The 18,309-nt window shown below is 34.6% G+C and overlaps 1 protein-coding gene across 1 annotated transcript in view; it reads right to left on the reverse strand.

The window, feature by feature from the left end:
* Positions 1-18,309, reverse strand: part of NAA25 (N-alpha-acetyltransferase 25, NatB auxiliary subunit) — a 75,507-nt gene that overhangs the window by 28,395 nt on the left and 28,803 nt on the right. Inside the window, exons 6-13 of the mRNA XM_077159882.1 lie at positions 17,257-17,364; positions 16,764-16,842; positions 14,903-15,014; positions 14,067-14,156; positions 11,576-11,745; positions 7,076-7,188; positions 2,714-2,921; positions 1,290-1,379 (exon numbers count right to left, since the gene is read on the reverse strand). Of these exons, the coding sequence (XP_077015997.1) occupies positions 1,290-1,379; positions 2,714-2,921; positions 7,076-7,188; positions 11,576-11,745; positions 14,067-14,156; positions 14,903-15,014; positions 16,764-16,842; positions 17,257-17,364 (970 nt within the window). The remainder of the gene's footprint in view (positions 1-1,289; positions 1,380-2,713; positions 2,922-7,075; positions 7,189-11,575; positions 11,746-14,066; positions 14,157-14,902; positions 15,015-16,763; positions 16,843-17,256; positions 17,365-18,309) is intronic.

Raw genomic sequence — 18,309 nt, forward strand, 5'->3', positions numbered from 1 at the left:
GGGATGTATCCAGGCATTACATTAAGCTATACAGGATTAAAGGCCCTCATTCTTACCCTGGGTTCTCTGTGTTTGGATTACATTAAGCTATACAGGATTAAAGGCCCTCATTCTTACCCTGGGTTCTCTGTGTTTGGATTGTTTAAATAATCTATTTAGACAAGTTGAGTCAGATTATGTGCTACAGAAAATTTAGGTTTTGGACAAAATAAACATTTCTTCCTTTGGTCTCAAAAACTAGATGAGCTTCTAAAATACAGAAGTCTGCAGAGGACTCATAGCTCTACACAACCTCATGAGGGCAGGGGCTCAGATAACAAATATTCTGATAAAGATTTCACTCCCACCCTTGGTACAATACAGTGTAACTGCGATATGGATACATACAATATCCTACAGAAGTTCAGAATAGGCATAAAACCCACAATTGTGGAAGGAGTATAATCAAGCTTGTCAGAAGCACTGTTTTTGAAATCTGATAAACAGTTAAACAAATTAAGCGGTACAAAAGTTATATCAAAGAGAGACAACATGATTCAGTGACGGCAAAAAAAAAGAAAGAAAAATGGATTCAGAGCTGTAAGTATATAAGAATCTGCAGAAGCGGGCAGAGGCCAGATTATGAAGAACTTTAAAACAACCCTAAAAAAAAAAAGGTTGACCTTTATCCTCAGAAAAACAGGAAACCTGTGACAAATTTTTAAATATGGGGATAATATTACCAAAACTGAATGCCATGTGAAATGCTCCATACAGACAAGGGATGTACCTAATTTGCTTACTACTGGTGAATAATATTCAACAAAGATCTAAAGTTATTTTTCCCCAAAAACTGCTAATAAGGGAAAACGTCAAGAAGGCAATCCCAAACCTTTTGTTCAATCATCCTTCTCTTCCTCAGTGACTCATGATACCTCCTTTATCATATACCATTTATATTTCTGGCATTAAGCTAATAAGAATTATATTCAACAAAAAATAAATTTTACTGTATTTACATTAAAGTTACTCAAAAGGACCTATACCTCTATCTTTGAACCAGTTTCACTAAATTTTAATTTGTATAGCTCCATAATGGGGTTTTGAACAGTCCTTACTATTCAGAAATATTTAAAAATGGTCCAAATATCTATCAATTTAAGACTAGAAGCTCCCTGGAGATGGCAAGAAGGAAAATACAAAAGTGTAAACTCATTCCTCAGACTATATAATTAATCTTAAGAAAGAATGCAGTATTTATTATCAATAAAAACAAAGTGTGAAACTAAAATGAAATCATTATTACTTACCGGTTTCTCTCCATATGTCAATAAGCACATGGACAGCAAGGAGACAGTAATAGTCTGAAAACTGCAATTCTGTTTTCAAACAGGACTTCCCTATAAGGAAAAAACATCATATCTATATTTTAACATCTGTTCAACTATTATTACCTCAAAGGAGCTATTTTTTTCTTTTCTTTTTTTATATGGGCAGGCACCAGGAATCGAACCCGGGTCCTCTGGCATGGCAGGCAAGCGTTCTTGCCGCTGAGCCACCGTGGCCCGCCCTCAAAGGAGCTTTTTTAAAGTAGAAAAAGGAGAGAAGAAAAAAAGAGGAAAAATAAAATAAGAATGTTATAAGCACCAGAAAAAAAACAAAAGCCATGAATTAAGTGGTTCAAAAGAAGGTAAGACCACCTAAGCTAGAGACAGAAAGAAGAATCCAGAGCAGAGGTGGTATCTGCAAGGTCTAAAGAGAGGGTAGCAAGATTCAGAAGGAGAACTGAGGTGAAGAAAAGAACATAGGCCATGAACCATATAGTAAATTAACATTATACCCCTTACTTCATCTAGTTTTTTAGGATACAGTTCTTCTATCATATATTTCTAGTAAAGGCCAGGCCAATCTGAAGATCAACTATTTATAAACTAATTATCTGTCTCGCAATTTATAAAATGTCTTTTGTTCACTACACAGTCTATATAATAAGTTTATTAAGGAGAATATGTGGCATTTATTATTATAAACTCTATGCAATTCAAATGTTTTCCAATGTAATAGAGTGTAGCTCATGGGGTCAGGAAAAATATAATCAACTGGAAGCCAACTGTCATGGTCAGGTTCATGTGGTTACTTGGCCAAGTGGTGGTGCCTGTTTGTCCAGTTGGGCAAGTGCTGGCTTGTTTGCTGCGATGAGGACATTTCAAGGAATTAAATCATGATCATGTCAGCAGCATCCACAGCTGATTCCATTTGTAATCAGCCAAAGGGGAGTGTCTTCTGCAATGAGTGATGCTTAACCTAACCACTGAAAGCCTTTTAAGGAGGATTCAGAAGAGACAGGCTCTCTTCCTGCTTCGGTTGGCAAGCCTCTCCTGTGGAGTTCATACAGACCCTCCATCAGAATCATCGGCTTCACAGCCTGCCCTGTGGATTTTGGACTCTGTGTTCCCTCGGTCATGTAAGACACTTTTTTGTGAGTGTTCCCTGTTGATTCTGTTTCTCTAGAGAACCCTAACTAATACACCAACCATAATTATTTACATCTATAAGCTTAAGAAAGTCTTGGCATATTACTTGAATGGTCTTCCTATATGACTGAATATTTTCCTTGCCAAATTCATTACAACAGGATGCTACAAGTCCTTTTTAAAAGCTACAAATGCTCTTAAAATTGACTTTACATCTTAGCAGACCATGGTACTGCCACACATTTTGAAAGATTACTCACCAAATTCTAGTCCATGCTGGTACCTTTGCATCAATTCTCTGACCACATTCAATTTCTGATTTTTATCTATGGTGTGGTACAAACCAAGTAGCCTCATCAGCTGTACCACACACAAATGTTGCTGCAGAGCTTTGATGTCAGCAGGCAGTGCCAGTTTATCCTCTGTTGGTGCCGACAAAGGAACAACTCGAAGTAACTGATTAATAAACTACAAAGTGAAACAAAAGGAGCACAGATTTCAAAACACAGCTAGTCTTAATGTGGACCATAATTAACAGAAATTAAAATGGTCCAGAAAAAGAAAACAACAAAGAAATACAAGTTAAAACCCCTTTAGTACACCATTTTCTACCTACCAAAAGAGCAGAAACTAAAAAATCAGTGACAGTATACCATAATGGCGAACCTCCATACTCATTTATTGCTTGGCAAAAGTACTTAGTCAATACCATGTATTCTAGGTACTAAAAGATTAGAAATAATGTGGGAATGTTTCAGAAATAATAGCATATCAACCTAATGTATAATGTAGCAATTAAAAAGCATAGTTAGGAAGACCATAGAAATATATGAATAAAATACACCCTGCAATTATACTGACTTACAAAATTAATTCTTAAAGGAAAGGAGATACATTGAAAGAAATGGTTATGTCATGTCAGTAGCCTCAAAAAAAATTTTTAATTAAACTCTCTGTTTTGAGATAATTACAGATTCACATGCAGTTGTAAAAACTAAGACAGAGATAGACTGGGTATACTTCACCCAGTTTCTCCCAAAGGTAGCATCTCGCCTTAAAATGTTTTTAATTCTTTAAATTTGTTAAGTTTTTTTTTTTTGGCTTTTAAAAAGGGGATTTATTAAGTTGTAAGTTTACAGTTCTAAGGCCATGAAAATGTCCGAATTAAGGTACCAACAAGAGGTTACACTCGATCAAGAAAGGCTGATGCTGTCCAGAACACCTCTGTCAGCTGAGAAATCACGTGACTGGCCTCTGATGGGGTCTTTGGGTTCTGGAAACCTCTCTCAGCTGGGAAGGCACACGGGGACATCTTTTAGCTTTCCCTCTTCATTTCATAATGCTTCCTTGGGGGCCTCTTCCTTCCACATTTCCAAAAGTCTCTGGCTATGTGGGCTCTGTTGATTCTGTTGGCTCTATGTTAAAAATTTTTTTTTAAACCCCACACAGTCCCAACTATACAGTAAACACATACTTATTTTCATTCTCTCCCAAAGTCTCATTAAGAAAATAGTAAGGAATTAAAAAAAAAAAGGTTAAAAAACCCAGAGGATCAAGAACACATGAAAAGATAACAGTAAATAAAAAACATTAACAAAACTTCAAAAGATAAAAAGCAGTAGGGCAGATGGTAAATAATAATTTACTTAGAAAGGCCAAGAAAGCTGAACTCTAACATTCTGCAGTAGAGAGGACACCAATAATGCATGCCTATTCAAGCCACTGAACCTTGGAAGACTGAGGAATTGTGGGCACCAGGCATCTCTGAAAGCTAAGGTGCTGATGGGACGGAAAAGAAGAGAGTTTGCTAAATTCTTCTAAGAATTAAGACCTCTTCCCAAGCTCACAGACAGACTTACTAAGCCTAGCAGAAGCCTGGCAGGTTACTCCCCCAGGAAAAACTGAATAAGAGACATGGTGGACTCAGAGACAGCAGGCATAGCTGAAAATGGGGGCAAAGTGAAACTGCATATTCAGTGATGAGATTCCCCCAGTCCCACACCATCCCGCTCCCATCTTGGATCCCAGAATGTTATTAGTCAAATGTGCACGTCCCCAGATATGACAGAAATAAGCTCTATAAAAAAGTTTGTCCAGGGGAAGAGGGGGGAATAATGGAACAGAGCTTTTACCTCACACTTTAGACTGTGCTAAAAGTATTAAACTTTTTTTGGTTCTGTTGGAATTTTGGAGTTAATCAAACAAATATTAATTACAAGCAAAAGAAAGTTGTGGAAGAACAGTAATCTCCACGTACTAAGTGGCAAGCTATGAATAATATTTACAACCATAAAAATACAAATACTGAATAATGACAGCTATATTGGGAAAGATGCAGGGAAATGCTTAAGGGGGGTGAAATGGGATGCTATAAACAATTAAATGATCGCTTTCCACAGTAAGATACTAACAGATGACTAACTATAAAAATTAACATGTAGCTATGTAAGTTTGTAATTTAGATATATGGAAGTAAATAAAAGAAAAGGTTAAAAATTGAAAATGGTTTGCTTCTGGAGAGCCATAACAGCACTGGAGATGTCAGTTGTTTTTCAATTCAAGCCCTACAGTACCATTTGACTTTTTCAAAGATATAAATAAATTTTAAAAATGTGAAGTTTCACATCTTCTTTGAATACTAGAATCATTTTATTGTTTAGCTAAAAACCTCCAAAGCAAGGAAAGCATTACCCTAAAGGTACCACTTTAGGATAACTAGATTAAATGGCCCACTCTTAGGAGCTAGTCACAGTTTAGAAAGATTGGGCAGATATCTCATTGGGACAACAGTTCTCAGCATGAAACTTAGACAGATTACAGTCCTCTGACTGCAGGTTGCAGTCTGTTTAGCTACTGAAGACACTCTACAGCCTTCAAAAGGTTATAACAGCAAAATTACCTCTCTATTAAAATTTACAGACAGTAGGGCTACAAAACTGACTGCAACAGCTTTAAATCATATCTCTCAGAACAAGGACTACCTTACTGGTGCTATACATTCCAATAATTCTAGAGGATTCCTCTGAATAGATAATTCTTACTATTTGGGGTCACATGAGATGGCCTAATATCGTCAAACTTACCAATCAAGGAGAGCTGTACAGAAAGATTTTTGTACCAGATTCATGATTGCAAACCTTTAGGAAATCTCGGCGGAAAGCAACTTAAGTGTTTCTCCTTTGTAATGCCATCCCACCACTGATGCTTCAACTATGAGACATGATCAACTGTTCCCCATCTGAGAGCTTAGTATATAATATGTTCAACACTAACAGACATTTCACTGAGGAGGATATACAGATGGCAAATGAGAAGGTGTTCAACATGAAAAACTTGTTTAATAAAATTAACGATTAAGGAAATGCAAATGAAAACTAAAATGAGATTTTACTATGCACCTACTGGAATCACTAAAATAAAAAAATAGTAAACAACATTAAATGCTGGCGAAGGTGTGGAAAATTTGGGTCACTCATACATTGTTGGTAGGAATACAAAAATAGCATAGCCACAGTGGAAAATGGTTTGGAAGTCTCTTAAAAATCTTCATATGCATTCACATTAAAACCCAGTAATTACAGGCTTGGAGAACAATTACTTCAGAGACAGCATAGACGCAAACAGTTGGATATGCTTGAAGTACCAACAGAGAGAGCCTAGATGCAGGTATTTGGAAATGCGAAGCCTCAGGAGATGCCAGGAGCTGAGAGAGCCAACAGAAGCCAGGAAAGGAGTCCAGCAGATATAGCTAAATGCCTTCCCATGAGATTCTAAACAAGCCAGAACCCAGAGTTTTGCCCTGGGTTGCCTGGAGAAGCTAAGTAAAGGCCAACAGATGCTCAGAGAGGAAGCCACTGGAATCAGAAGCTGGAAGCAATGAACCACCAACAAAGACTTCAGATGTCAGCCACATGCCTTCTCATCTGACAGAGAATTCTAGATGCCATTCGGCGTTTCTTTGGAGTCAAGGTTTTTCTCTGAATGTATTAGGAATTTTTAAGGCCTTAGAACTATAAACTTGTAACTTTAAATAAATTCCCTTTAGGGTGGGCCACAGTGGCTCAGCAGGGAGAGTTCTTTCCTGCCATGCAGGAGACCCGGGTTCAATTCCTGGTGCCTGCCCATGCAAAAAAACTAAAAATAAAAATAAATAAATTTCCTTTTATAAAAGCCATTCCATTTCCAGTATTTGCATTCCAGCAGCATTAGCAAACTAAAACACCTCCTCTGTGGCTTCCTGATACCATCCTTTCTGTTATCCTTCCTAACTATCTGTTTCTTCTTTCTCAGCATCCACTTTCTCTAATTACCCTTTACATATTGATGTTCTACAATGTGTATTCTCCTGATCACTTCTCTCTCACTCTAATACACTGAGTATTCAGAACTACGTGCCAATAAGTCACAAGTCTTCACATCTAGTACAGAACACTCTACTGAGACCCACATCTGAATTTACACATTTGAATTTTAAAAAGTTAAAAAAGAGTACTTGTCCTGATACAAAACATTAACCTTGATTTCTTGTGTTTACCACTCCTACACATTTTAGAAAGGAAAATCAAATACTTAACCTGTTTTCAGTAAATAAAATACCCAACATAATTAGAAACTGTGCTTACCTTTGTACACTGTGTAGCAGGCAAGAGGTCAACAAACACCTTGAGGTCTGTAAAACAACAAGGTTTATCCCCAAACATTTTAAAATACTGGAACATTAGTTCCTCCGGATCACCTAAGAAGAGGAAAAAAAATCACTAAAGTATTCATGAACAAAGAAATTTCTAATTTAAGTGATATGTATAATATGAAAATATCTATTTCAACTAAATTAAAATTTTGCTTAAATGAGAATGAGCACTAGGGCTGGAACATATCTTGCATGTTTAAAAATAAACAAATACTTTAAAAAGATGTGAATCTCACAAACTCAGTTTACTTGTTATTATACTTTATAAATGTGAGGCTTTCATGTAATTGACGCTTAAGTAGTTAAAAAAAAAATAGTGGACTTAAGTTTATATGCAAACATTAAGTAAGCAAAAATGCTTCCCTCCACAACAGTTCCTAAGCTATTTACCAAGTAAACGTTAACTAAATAAAATGTAATACTTGTCAACAGGCACACCATTAGAAGAAAAAATAAACAGAAAAGCCATAGGCCAATAATTAACACCAACAATAAGATTAGTCACTATGGAAAATTTAAACCTGGATAGGCACAATGCTACCAGGTCATTATTTTTCTCCAAATTAAAAATAATAATAAATATATATAAGAAAATGCTCTAAAACTTTAGCTAGATATAAGAATCAGGGATTTTTAATTCTGGGCCTACGATTTTAGATTTGTTCATCAAATTTGTTTATCAGATTTTTCAGGGAAGAGAGGCCCAAGGCTTTTAATCAAATTCTCATGGGACTTTGTGATCCAAAAGAGATTAAGAATCACTCACTGGTGAGGCAAAAAAAACATTGTGTAGCAAAAAGGAAAATTCACAAATTTGTGAGATGCCAGATGCTGGATGGGAAGAGAAAGACAGGAAGGAAATGGGTACAGCAAGTAATAAAGCAAATCCAGCCACTTTCATTTGCAACACTGGAAAGAGGCAATTCTTTGGAATCTATTTTAAGAACAATTTGTTCAAACTGTGACCAATCCAATCCATGTCTTATCTGCCTTTTGTATGAGATCTGAAAAATCTGAACAAACACGGGCTGCTCTAAAGGTTCAGTATAACCTGGACCAAGTAGATCCTTAATACACAGCCAATCTAAAAAAAAAAAAAAGAAGACTAGGCAAGAGGGAGAAACTGACAAAGCAAAAATTTACAAGCCATATTAAAAAACATATTCAAGGGAAGAAATTAAAACTTTAGAGGAGACACAGACTTTGGAACAACTAATCAAAGACACTCAATCAACTCTCCGAAAGCAATCTAAGAAGTTGAAGGAAAATATGGATAAAATAAATGAAATATGGATATAGAAGTATATAGAGCTAAAGAATATTAACAGACAATGTATGACCAAAAAGAATTAAAAAGTTTAAAAAGAAACAATAAATTATGGGGATGAAAGAGAAAATAGCGGAGATTAAAATACACTGGGCATACAACACACATATTTAAACAGGCAGAAGAAAGAATCAGCAAACATACAGAACAGATGGAGAAAAGAATGGGAAAAAAAAAAAGAGCAGCATCTAAGGAATTGAATGACAACAAAAAGTGTATAAACAAACGCATCATGGAAGTTCCAGAAGGAGAAGAGAAGGGAAAATGAGTAGAAAGAATATTTGAAGAAATAATGGATGAAAACTTATGAAAGGCACAAATATACATGTCCAAGAAGCGCAACATATGCCAAATAGAATAAATGATATTAGACCTACACCAGGACACATACTAATCAAAATGTCAAATGCGAAAAACAAAGAGAGAATACTGAAAGCAGCAAGGGAAAAGCAATCTTCAATAAGACTAAGGAGCAGATTTCTCATTAGAAACCATGGAGGTGAGAAGGCAATGGTATGATATATTTAAGGGACTGAAAAGAAAAACTGCTAGCCCCAACTTCTTAATGCAGCAAAGTGTTCCTTCAAAAATGAAGAATTAAAAAAAACATTAAAAAAAAGAAAAAAGCAGAGTTTAAAACATTTACAGACAAACAAAAACTGAGAGAGTTCATCACCAAAAGACCTGCCTAAAAGAACTGCTAAGGAAAAGACAGGAGAGTGGCTTAGGGCAGTGTGAAGAAGTGAAGATCTTCAGTAAAGGTAAATAAATGGGTAAATGTGAGACCCAATAGTACTGTATTTTCAATATACAACTCTACTGTTTAATTCTTATAAGAGTTAGAATACGATTGAATAAGAAATAGTCATATTTCTTGATAATGTACATGCAAAATATAAAGAGATAATATGAGACAAAAACAATATAAAAGGGGAAACAGAGGCATATGGGAGCAGAGCAATGTATACTATTGAAAATAAGTTGTATCTTTTCAAATTATCAGGTTACAGACTTAGGCTGTATAATACAAATAACCACAAAAAAACAAGTTTAAATATCCAAAAACAGAAATGAGAAAGGGATTAATCAGACACCGCACAAAAGATCAACTACACAAAAAAAGAAGATGCATTAGAGAAAAAGAGAGACAAAAAGATATGACATATAAAAAGCAAGGGACAAAATGGCTAAAGTACTGCCTTTATAGTAATAACACTGAATGTTAATGGCCTAAACTCAAAAGATACAGAGACTGGCAAAATGGATAACAAAGCCCAATCCAACAATATGTTGTTTACAAGAGACTCACCTTAGACCCAAAGACACAGAAAGGTTGAAAATGAAAGGATAGAAAAAGATAATCCATACAAATAGTAACAAAAAAAAGAGCTGGAGTAGCTATACTGATATCAGAAAAAATAGACTTTAAGTTGAAAGCTGTTGAGAGAGACAAAGAAGGACACTATACATTAATATAGGGGGCACTCCAACAAGAAATAACAATCATAAATACTTATGCATCTTAACATGGTGCCCCAAACTGCATGAGGCAAACACTGAGAAAACTGAAGGGAGAAACAGACATCTCCACAATAAAAGACGGAGACTTCAATACATCACTTCCAATAAGGAAATAGAGAACTTAAATAATATGATAAATGAACTAGAACTAGCAAACATATACAGATTATTGCATCCCAAAAGAGTAGGATACAAATTCTTCTAAAATGCATATGGATTATTCTCCAGGACAGACCACGTTTGAGCCACGAAATTGGGTCTTTAAAAGTGTGAAATTATAAAAAGCATCTTCTCTGACCATAATGGAATGAAGCTGGAAAATCCACAAATATACTGAAGTTAATACTTTTTTAAGTAATCAATGAGTCAAAGAAGAATGAATGAAAACAAGAACATATTAAAACTTATGGGATGCAGTAATAGCAGTACTCAGAGGGGAACTGATAACTCTGAATGACTTAAGAGTTAAAATAAAAAACCTAACTGCACATATTTAGGTGTCCACATCTGGAAGACCAAGGAAAAAAACCCAGCAAACTGAAGCCAAAGCAAGCAGAAGGGAAAGAAATAAATGAAATAAAGAACAGAGGATACAAATAAGTAAAATAAGGAGTGAGAGAGGGGCATTACTACTGACCCTGCAGAAATAAAAAGCATAAAATTGGCTGGGAATTCACTACACAAAGAATGACAGAGAAATTCCACAGTAATTTAAGAATGAATGCAAAGAACAGTGATTAAATTTAAGACAGGTTTAAGATAAAAGAGGTTCTCATTAACTCAAGACAACTGGCCTTTAATGGAGATCAATTTTTTATAATGAGTAGTGGAGAAAAAACGGGGGAGAGGGTGGGGTGGGGAGGACGTCTTTGGGGCTTTATCTTTAAAAAGTGAAACAAAACTAAGTTTATTATCTTAAATTTAACAAAATTTAGGTATAATTAAACCATAAGCTAATTCTTAGCTTTGAATGAGCAAGGGATTACTGTGCTTTTTTTTGGTTGACATTCTGCCAAGTGAGCTAACAGAGTATGAAACTCTTTTGCTTATTATGCAGTAAGACCATAAACAACCACTTTATAAAAGCATCTAATGGCTTCCTCAATTTTCATAAGCCTCTCTTAATGCTTTACTATTCAAATCATTCTTATCTCTCTTCTAGTCATTATGCTTGTAATTCACTCAACTTTTAACCAGTCTAACTCTGCTAGAAGTTCTTTCATCAAGGCTTTGTGAGTGCTGGCAGAAGATTTTCAAGGAGCCTTTTATCCACTTCATGAAATCCTGAAACTTTTACAAAAATGGCTATTTTACTTTGAAACTGATTTTGACTCTATTGTTGGGTTAGCAAGAGAATGCCTGAGAAATACTCTGAAGGAACAGGGATACATGCTAACATTAAGCCAAGCTGAACACGTAACAGGACTAATTCTTCTAATTGACCCATATTCATTAGTATTTTCAGGTTATGAGGATTTTCCTTTCCTAATACAACTTTGTTACTGTAGACTTCAGAAAATCAATACTGTACATGGGTAATGAAAGCACTTGTATCTTCTCCAATATATCACAAGGGTTTCTTACCCAGTTTGTACTCATCATTACAACCTTGACGTCGTAAACGCCTAATCAGCTCCAGTTTAGCTAGATGTGGTCCTCGGAGATGGCGTGAACTTTTAGATTCTTCTGATATCCGATCTTCTATAAACTTCACAGCTTCTTCTGCAGAATAATGTACTTCTCCTTCTAAAGAGCTGGGTATAAACGTGAAAAATGTGTTTTGTGCCTCCATAAAGTCCTTTGTAAAGCTTATAGTCAAATAGTGTTAAAAACAAAGCAAAAGAAACAAAGTAAAGTATAAGAAAAAGCAGTTTGATAATCCTAAAGGAATATACATGGGAATAAAGGAGAATTACGGGTAAATTCTGGAAAATAATATGGCATAAAAATTATTTCCAATTTTGACAACTGATTAATCATCTCTACCTCTTTTTTAAAAAAAAAAACAGATTATTTTGTATACATAAAATATTGCCTAATTAAAAATTCAAGCCTTCTTGAAGGGTGAAGGCTGAAAAAAGTTACATCCTAGTTAATATTATGAAGAAAGTATCAGCTCATATTTGTTACCTTAAATCTTATTTCTGTGCTTATATTTTTAGGAAAGATGCCATTTATTCGTATTGCAGTACTGTGTCTATCATAGCAAAAAAAAAAAGGAAGGAAGAAAGGAATCAGCAACAATCTAAGCGTCTGTCATTAAGGGAGAAACTAAATGAATTATGGTACATCTCTAAGACAGAGTAGTCTCATGCCATTAAAAATAATAGAATATATGTATATGTGCCATACATAGAAAGACACCCAAGATATATCAAGTTGCAAACCATTATGTCTAATACGATTTCATTTTTATGCTAATAATAATATTATTATTATGTTACTATATGGACAGGAGGAATAAATCTGGAGGAAGAGATACCCAACTGCCATGAAGAGTTACTTCTGGGATAGTAGGAACACTGGAGTCTAATACTTCTTACATCACATATTTCTCTACTAATTTCAGATTTTTACAAGTATATGCTTATTTTATAATCAAAAAAAGAAAAAAAAATCCCTTACTTTGAAAGGGATACAGTATTGGGACAGAGAAAGACAATTCGATTAGGCTCAAAATTAAATACTCTGTGTAGAATGGTATGATTTCTAAATGTTGGGTTAATTTCTTTTTTTCCGTTAATTAATAAAAAATAAATAAATAAATAAAATTAAATTAAATACTCTGTAAATCAGAATACAGGGTAAAGGATGATATCATCCATATTTTAAAATATCAACTTCTGTGTGAGACCAAAGGGAGAGTTGTTAATTTGGTGCAAAATTTTTATTTTGGGTAATGTATTTCCTATTTAAATTTGTACGGTCAGTTTTGTTTGAACGCCGTAAATACATGGAATCTTGAATAGGGTGTGAGATTTTGTTGGTTTGTCCAGATTTGTGTGATGTCCCAATAAATCTCACAGTGATTTGGGCAGTGAATAAACAAGTATTTGCAAAGTTCCCTTGAGGGACTAGGGAGAAAGGAGGAAATATTCAACTTCCCCATTTGGAGAATTTCTGATATCCTCACAAGCAGTGGGGACAACCAAATCAACAGACAGAGCTCTTATCTTGGGGTCTGCCCCTATGAAACTTATTCCTGCAAAGGACAGACTAAACCTACTTAAAATTGGGCTTAAGAGTTACCCTCAGAGAACCTCTTTTGTTGTTCAGATGTGGCCTCTTTCTCTAAGCCAACTTGGCAAGTGAACTCACTGCCCTCCCCGCTACATGGGACATGACTCCCAGGGGTGTAAATCTCCCAGGGAACGTGGGACAAAACTCCTGAGATTCACCAGGACCCAGCATCATGGCATTGAGAAAGGCTTCTTGACCAAAAGGGGGAAGAGAAAAATGAGACAAAATAAAGTTTCAATAGATGAGAGATTTTAAACAGAGCAGAGAGGTTATCCTGGAGGTTATTCTTATGCTTTGTATAGATTCCCTTTTTTAGTTTATGGTGTATTAGAGTGACTAAAGGGAAGTTCCTGAAACCGTTAAGCTGTGTACAAGTAGCCTTGATTCTGGAAGACGATGGCATAAACTATATAGCTTACAATGTGACTGTGTGATTGTGAAAACCTTGTGTCTGATGTTCCTTTTATCCAGGGTATGGACACATGACTAAAAAAAATATGGATAAATAAATAATAGGGGGGACAAAGGATAAAATAAATTGGGTAGATTGAAATACTAGTGGTCAATAAGAGGGAGGGGGTAAGGTATATGGTATGTATGAGTTTTTTAATTTCTTTTTCTGGAGTGATGCAAATGTTCTAAAAAATGATCATGGTGGTGAATACAAAACTGTGTGATGATATCACGAGTCACTGATTATACACCATGTATGGAATGTATGTGTGTGAAGATTTGTCAATAAAAATATTTTTTAAAAATTATATATACATCATTTAAATCCTTTGGTTACAACATATTAAAGTGCCTTTGTAATTCAGGAAAGAAGACAACTTACTGTTCACCTTCAGCAGGAGGAGTCCAGGCTTCTTCAATCAATCGAAAGACAGAATCAAAATAAGTCAGATAGAACTGCCAGTCATCTGAGCTAAAAATAGATTGAATGAGGCACACAAGATTAAACATGAGTTGTGGCAAATCTGCCTAAAATATTCAACTTATTTTATAAGTTATGTTTTAGTCCTTATTAGGAGAGCCCTCTTTTCCATCCATCCTCTAGGTTTCTGTGGATCCATGAACAGGCAACACTCCAGAGGCATTTTCAAAGTAAAAAAAAACCTCAAGAGACCACTCTTTTCTTCAATAAAATGACCATGAATAGAAAGCTAGTATCCTTATCAAAAAAACTCCCCAGATTTTCATTTCTTAAATAGGGGTGAGGGTGCTGTAGCACAGATGTCTCTTTCTTTCAAGTCAATATTGAATTTAAGGAATTAATGATTTTCAGCTTTCATTTTGAAGACCTAATTAATATTATCCAGGTGGCACAAATACCATTATACTTCTTTAATGAAAGAAGGCTCATTGAAAACTTTAAACAACATCGACATCGAGGATACAACTATTGAAAGAATATTTACGGGCGGGCAACAGTGGCTCCGTGGCAGAGTTTTCACCTGCCATGCCAGAGACCCGGGTTCAATTCCCGGTGCCTACCCATGCAAAAAAAAAAAAAAAAAAAAGAATATTTATTTCCTAGACTATGCACCCCCCCAACCCAAAAGGAATATTTATGCCCAGAGATCTCAAAAGACACACACAAAATAAAATTCAACAGTGAGATCTTAAAGTTGCCACTCAAGTTCCATAGTTTAAAAAGAAGAATCTACTCACTTTTTCAGCAAGAGGCGCTGGGAAAGGGCATTGCACTCTGGCCACCTGCTCAGCTTCTTGTACATAGCCATGCATTTATTTTCCCGACTCTGAATTTCACTTGTCAACTTCTCTACAATTAAAAGTTGGTGGAATGTTAGGAGGAAGAAAAAAAAGAGCAGAGATGACTCAAACTCTTTTCAAACAACTGAGAACAGAAAAACTATAACTATACATCTGACAAATCTGATAATGCAGGGTACAAGTTTTAAAGACATGTACATTTAACACAGAGTAGTTAATAGTTAATTGGTATTACACCATTTTATGACTGTACTTAGTCTATTACAGGATATATACACATCTGTATGATACAAAGTCTTTTTAACAACAGTAATTAATGAAAGATCTGAGCTGACTCCCACTGACTTTCAAGGCACAATTAAAAAAATAATTTTTATGAAAATAATCATTGTACTTCCAGGGATTTCTTTTTAAGAAATCATCAAAGATATTTATGAAACAGAAGCTCTGTCATAGGTGTTTAAATATAGGAAAAATGTTTAAAAAAAAAAAACTTATGAAGTACATAAAAATCAGTTTCCCAACAAAAAAGGGAAATATTTTCAATATAAAAAGGCTGAATTCTTTGACATATAAAGTACTCTTACAAATCAATAAGAAAAAAATTAACTGAATATTTTAAAAAGGAAAAGCAGCTGAGAGAAAAGAAAGCATTCATGGCCCTGGCTTTTAAACAAATGAAAAGTAATCACCCTCTCTCATAATTACAGAAATAAAAGATTTTTAAGGCATTTTTATCTATCAGATTGTATAACATAAAAAGTTGCTAAGTATGCAAAGGAACAGGCCCCTTTACATACTGATCGTAAACACAGCTGGTAAGAATGCACACTGGTGCCTCGTGGAAAGCAATTTGGTTTATAGCAAAAATGTCCCTTGTAAATAGCCTAAATATCCATCAAGAAGGACTAGTTAAATATATCGTCTACATCTATACTATAAAACATTGGGCAGTCATTAAAGAAAGTGCGGTATAAAGTATGTCTCTAAGATATACTATTAAATTAAAAAAACAAGCAATGAATAAAATCAGCAGAGCAGCATTCACAATGCCTTCAGTGAACAAGCAGGTAAACAAGGAATGCTTGTATCTAGAGACTGCATGTCCAGACAGGAGATATTAATATTCACATTAAAAAATTTTTAACTATAAAAAAAACAAACACTGTGCTAGATGGTGTGGTGATGGGAGCACAAAACTGTGACTACCACTAACTTGTACACTTAAAAATGGTAGAATGAAATATTACGTGTTATGTCTTATCACAATAAAAATTTAAACTAAAAAAAAAAAAAAAGCACTGTATTAACCAAATAAGATTACTCTATGGGACAGTCATCCAGGTATAGTACATTCCTGTATATGGTTCTAATAAAAAAAAAAAAAAAAAGGAAGGGGGAGGGGAAAATACTTTTTTGAAAGGTATAAAGAACCTACAGAGAACAGGGGATTGAGAATCTAGAGTATAATTTTTCATATTTCTAGAATTTTCTGAATCCACGGATTATTTTCATTTAAAAAATATTTTCATGTGATGATATTGTGAATTTCTGATTATATGTGTAGAACGGAATGATCAAAATATGAATGTTTGCGTTTGGTGTTTTTTGGTATTTAAAAAAATAAAATAAAAAAATTTAAAATATATATTTTCAAAATAAATTCATAACACACAGAAAAATCGAGAAGGACAAACGATCACATGATATTTTTTGTCTTTTTATCTTTATATGTTTATATGAGGAATAAATTCTCCACAGTGAACATTTTTAAAAATAACTGAGGAAACTTTATTACCTCCTAATTTCCCTCTGACGACATCCAAGGCTTCCTGGTACTTTCCCAAACGTTCCAGGATCATATAATAAAGTTCAACCTTAATTAAAAAAAAAAATTTCAACCTTACAGAAAAACAACAAGAAGTGCAACCACTGAAACTTTTCATAATAAAGTTAATCGTTTGGTAAGCCTTTTAAAAGGCAGATAATAGGGGAAAAAACATTGACAAATGAGTTGAAATTGATGGTAAGAATCAGACAACAGTTATCTCCCTTATCTATATACATTTCAGCTTGAAGTACTTGCTGGAAACAGCTCAGTGTTCATTATTTCATTATGAGCTGGTGGTTTCCAAACCTTCACATTTACACAAAAAGCAAGAGTGAGGACTCAACATCTAATTGGAATAAAGTAACAATTCTATCATAACATGATATTGTAACAATATCAAAATAATGAAAATTAAAAATAAGGCTTATAAAAAAACACAAGTAAGGCTTATATTACTTACTTCTGCCTCAGCTTCTATCTTGTCCTCTTTCACCATTTTTTCTACCATTCTCTCAGCAAGGGGCAGAAACATCGTTTTTGAGAGGTTTTCATCCTGTGCTGATATAGACTTGAGGAGAAAAAATTAACATTTCCGTCTAATTCCTCCCCTGCTTACACTATTTACATTTAACAGCCAGACCATTACTGTGACTCCAGCATACAATTATCGATACACTATGTTAAATATCAGACTTAATTTGAATTTGCCAAGTAGATAAAATCAGGGATTGAGTTGCTTTTTCAGTGAGTTACTCTTTACTAAAGAGTCAAAATCCTATGCATTCTCGAAATTCTGAGCTTCCACGATTTGACCAAACTTTTAAATAAGTTATTCATACATTTAAAAAAAAAAAAGGTAGAGTATGCCTATACTGCTTTTTCTATATGAAGAGTTATCATCTGGTGTATGGAAATAAAAGCTTTGAGTTTTCTTTTTGAGATGTCCACATACCAAAAGAAAGGAAATGCCAATTCCTCCTATTTATACCACTTACTATTAGATTGATAATTACCTTAATTGATAATTAAAATTAGTGCTTGATATTCATAATTTCAATACTGCCAGATATTCTGCTCAGAGCTCTAAATACATCATTTAACCCTTGTAAACAACCCTTTAAAGCAGGTATTATAAAAAAACTAAGGTTAAAAGATTCCCCAACAGCTCTCCAAGGCATGTAAAGAATTTGAAACCAGGTTTGTGTGATCTCAGGGCTTCTGTTCTTAATCTCTACATTATAACTCCTTCCTCCCCTTCCTGTCCTATATAGTATTACTTTCTGGTCCTTTTAGTAGTTCTGAGAGATCAGCACTTCCACTCTGCAACAGAGCAAACTGAGACTCAGAAAGGAGTAGTAATAAAACAAGATAATCCAGTTCAATGACCTGGTCATTGACCAACAATATCGTTTCAAAGACAGAGCAAAGGGAAATCTCAAATATTGCAAGGATCATACCCAATCACAATTCAGCAACGGATCTAAGATTCAGGGAAAATACAATCCATGCAGCA

Source organism: Tamandua tetradactyla, chromosome 5, assembly GCF_023851605.1.
Source record: "Tamandua tetradactyla isolate mTamTet1 chromosome 5, mTamTet1.pri, whole genome shotgun sequence".
Classification (NCBI taxonomy): Eukaryota; Metazoa; Chordata; class Mammalia; order Pilosa; family Myrmecophagidae; genus Tamandua; species Tamandua tetradactyla.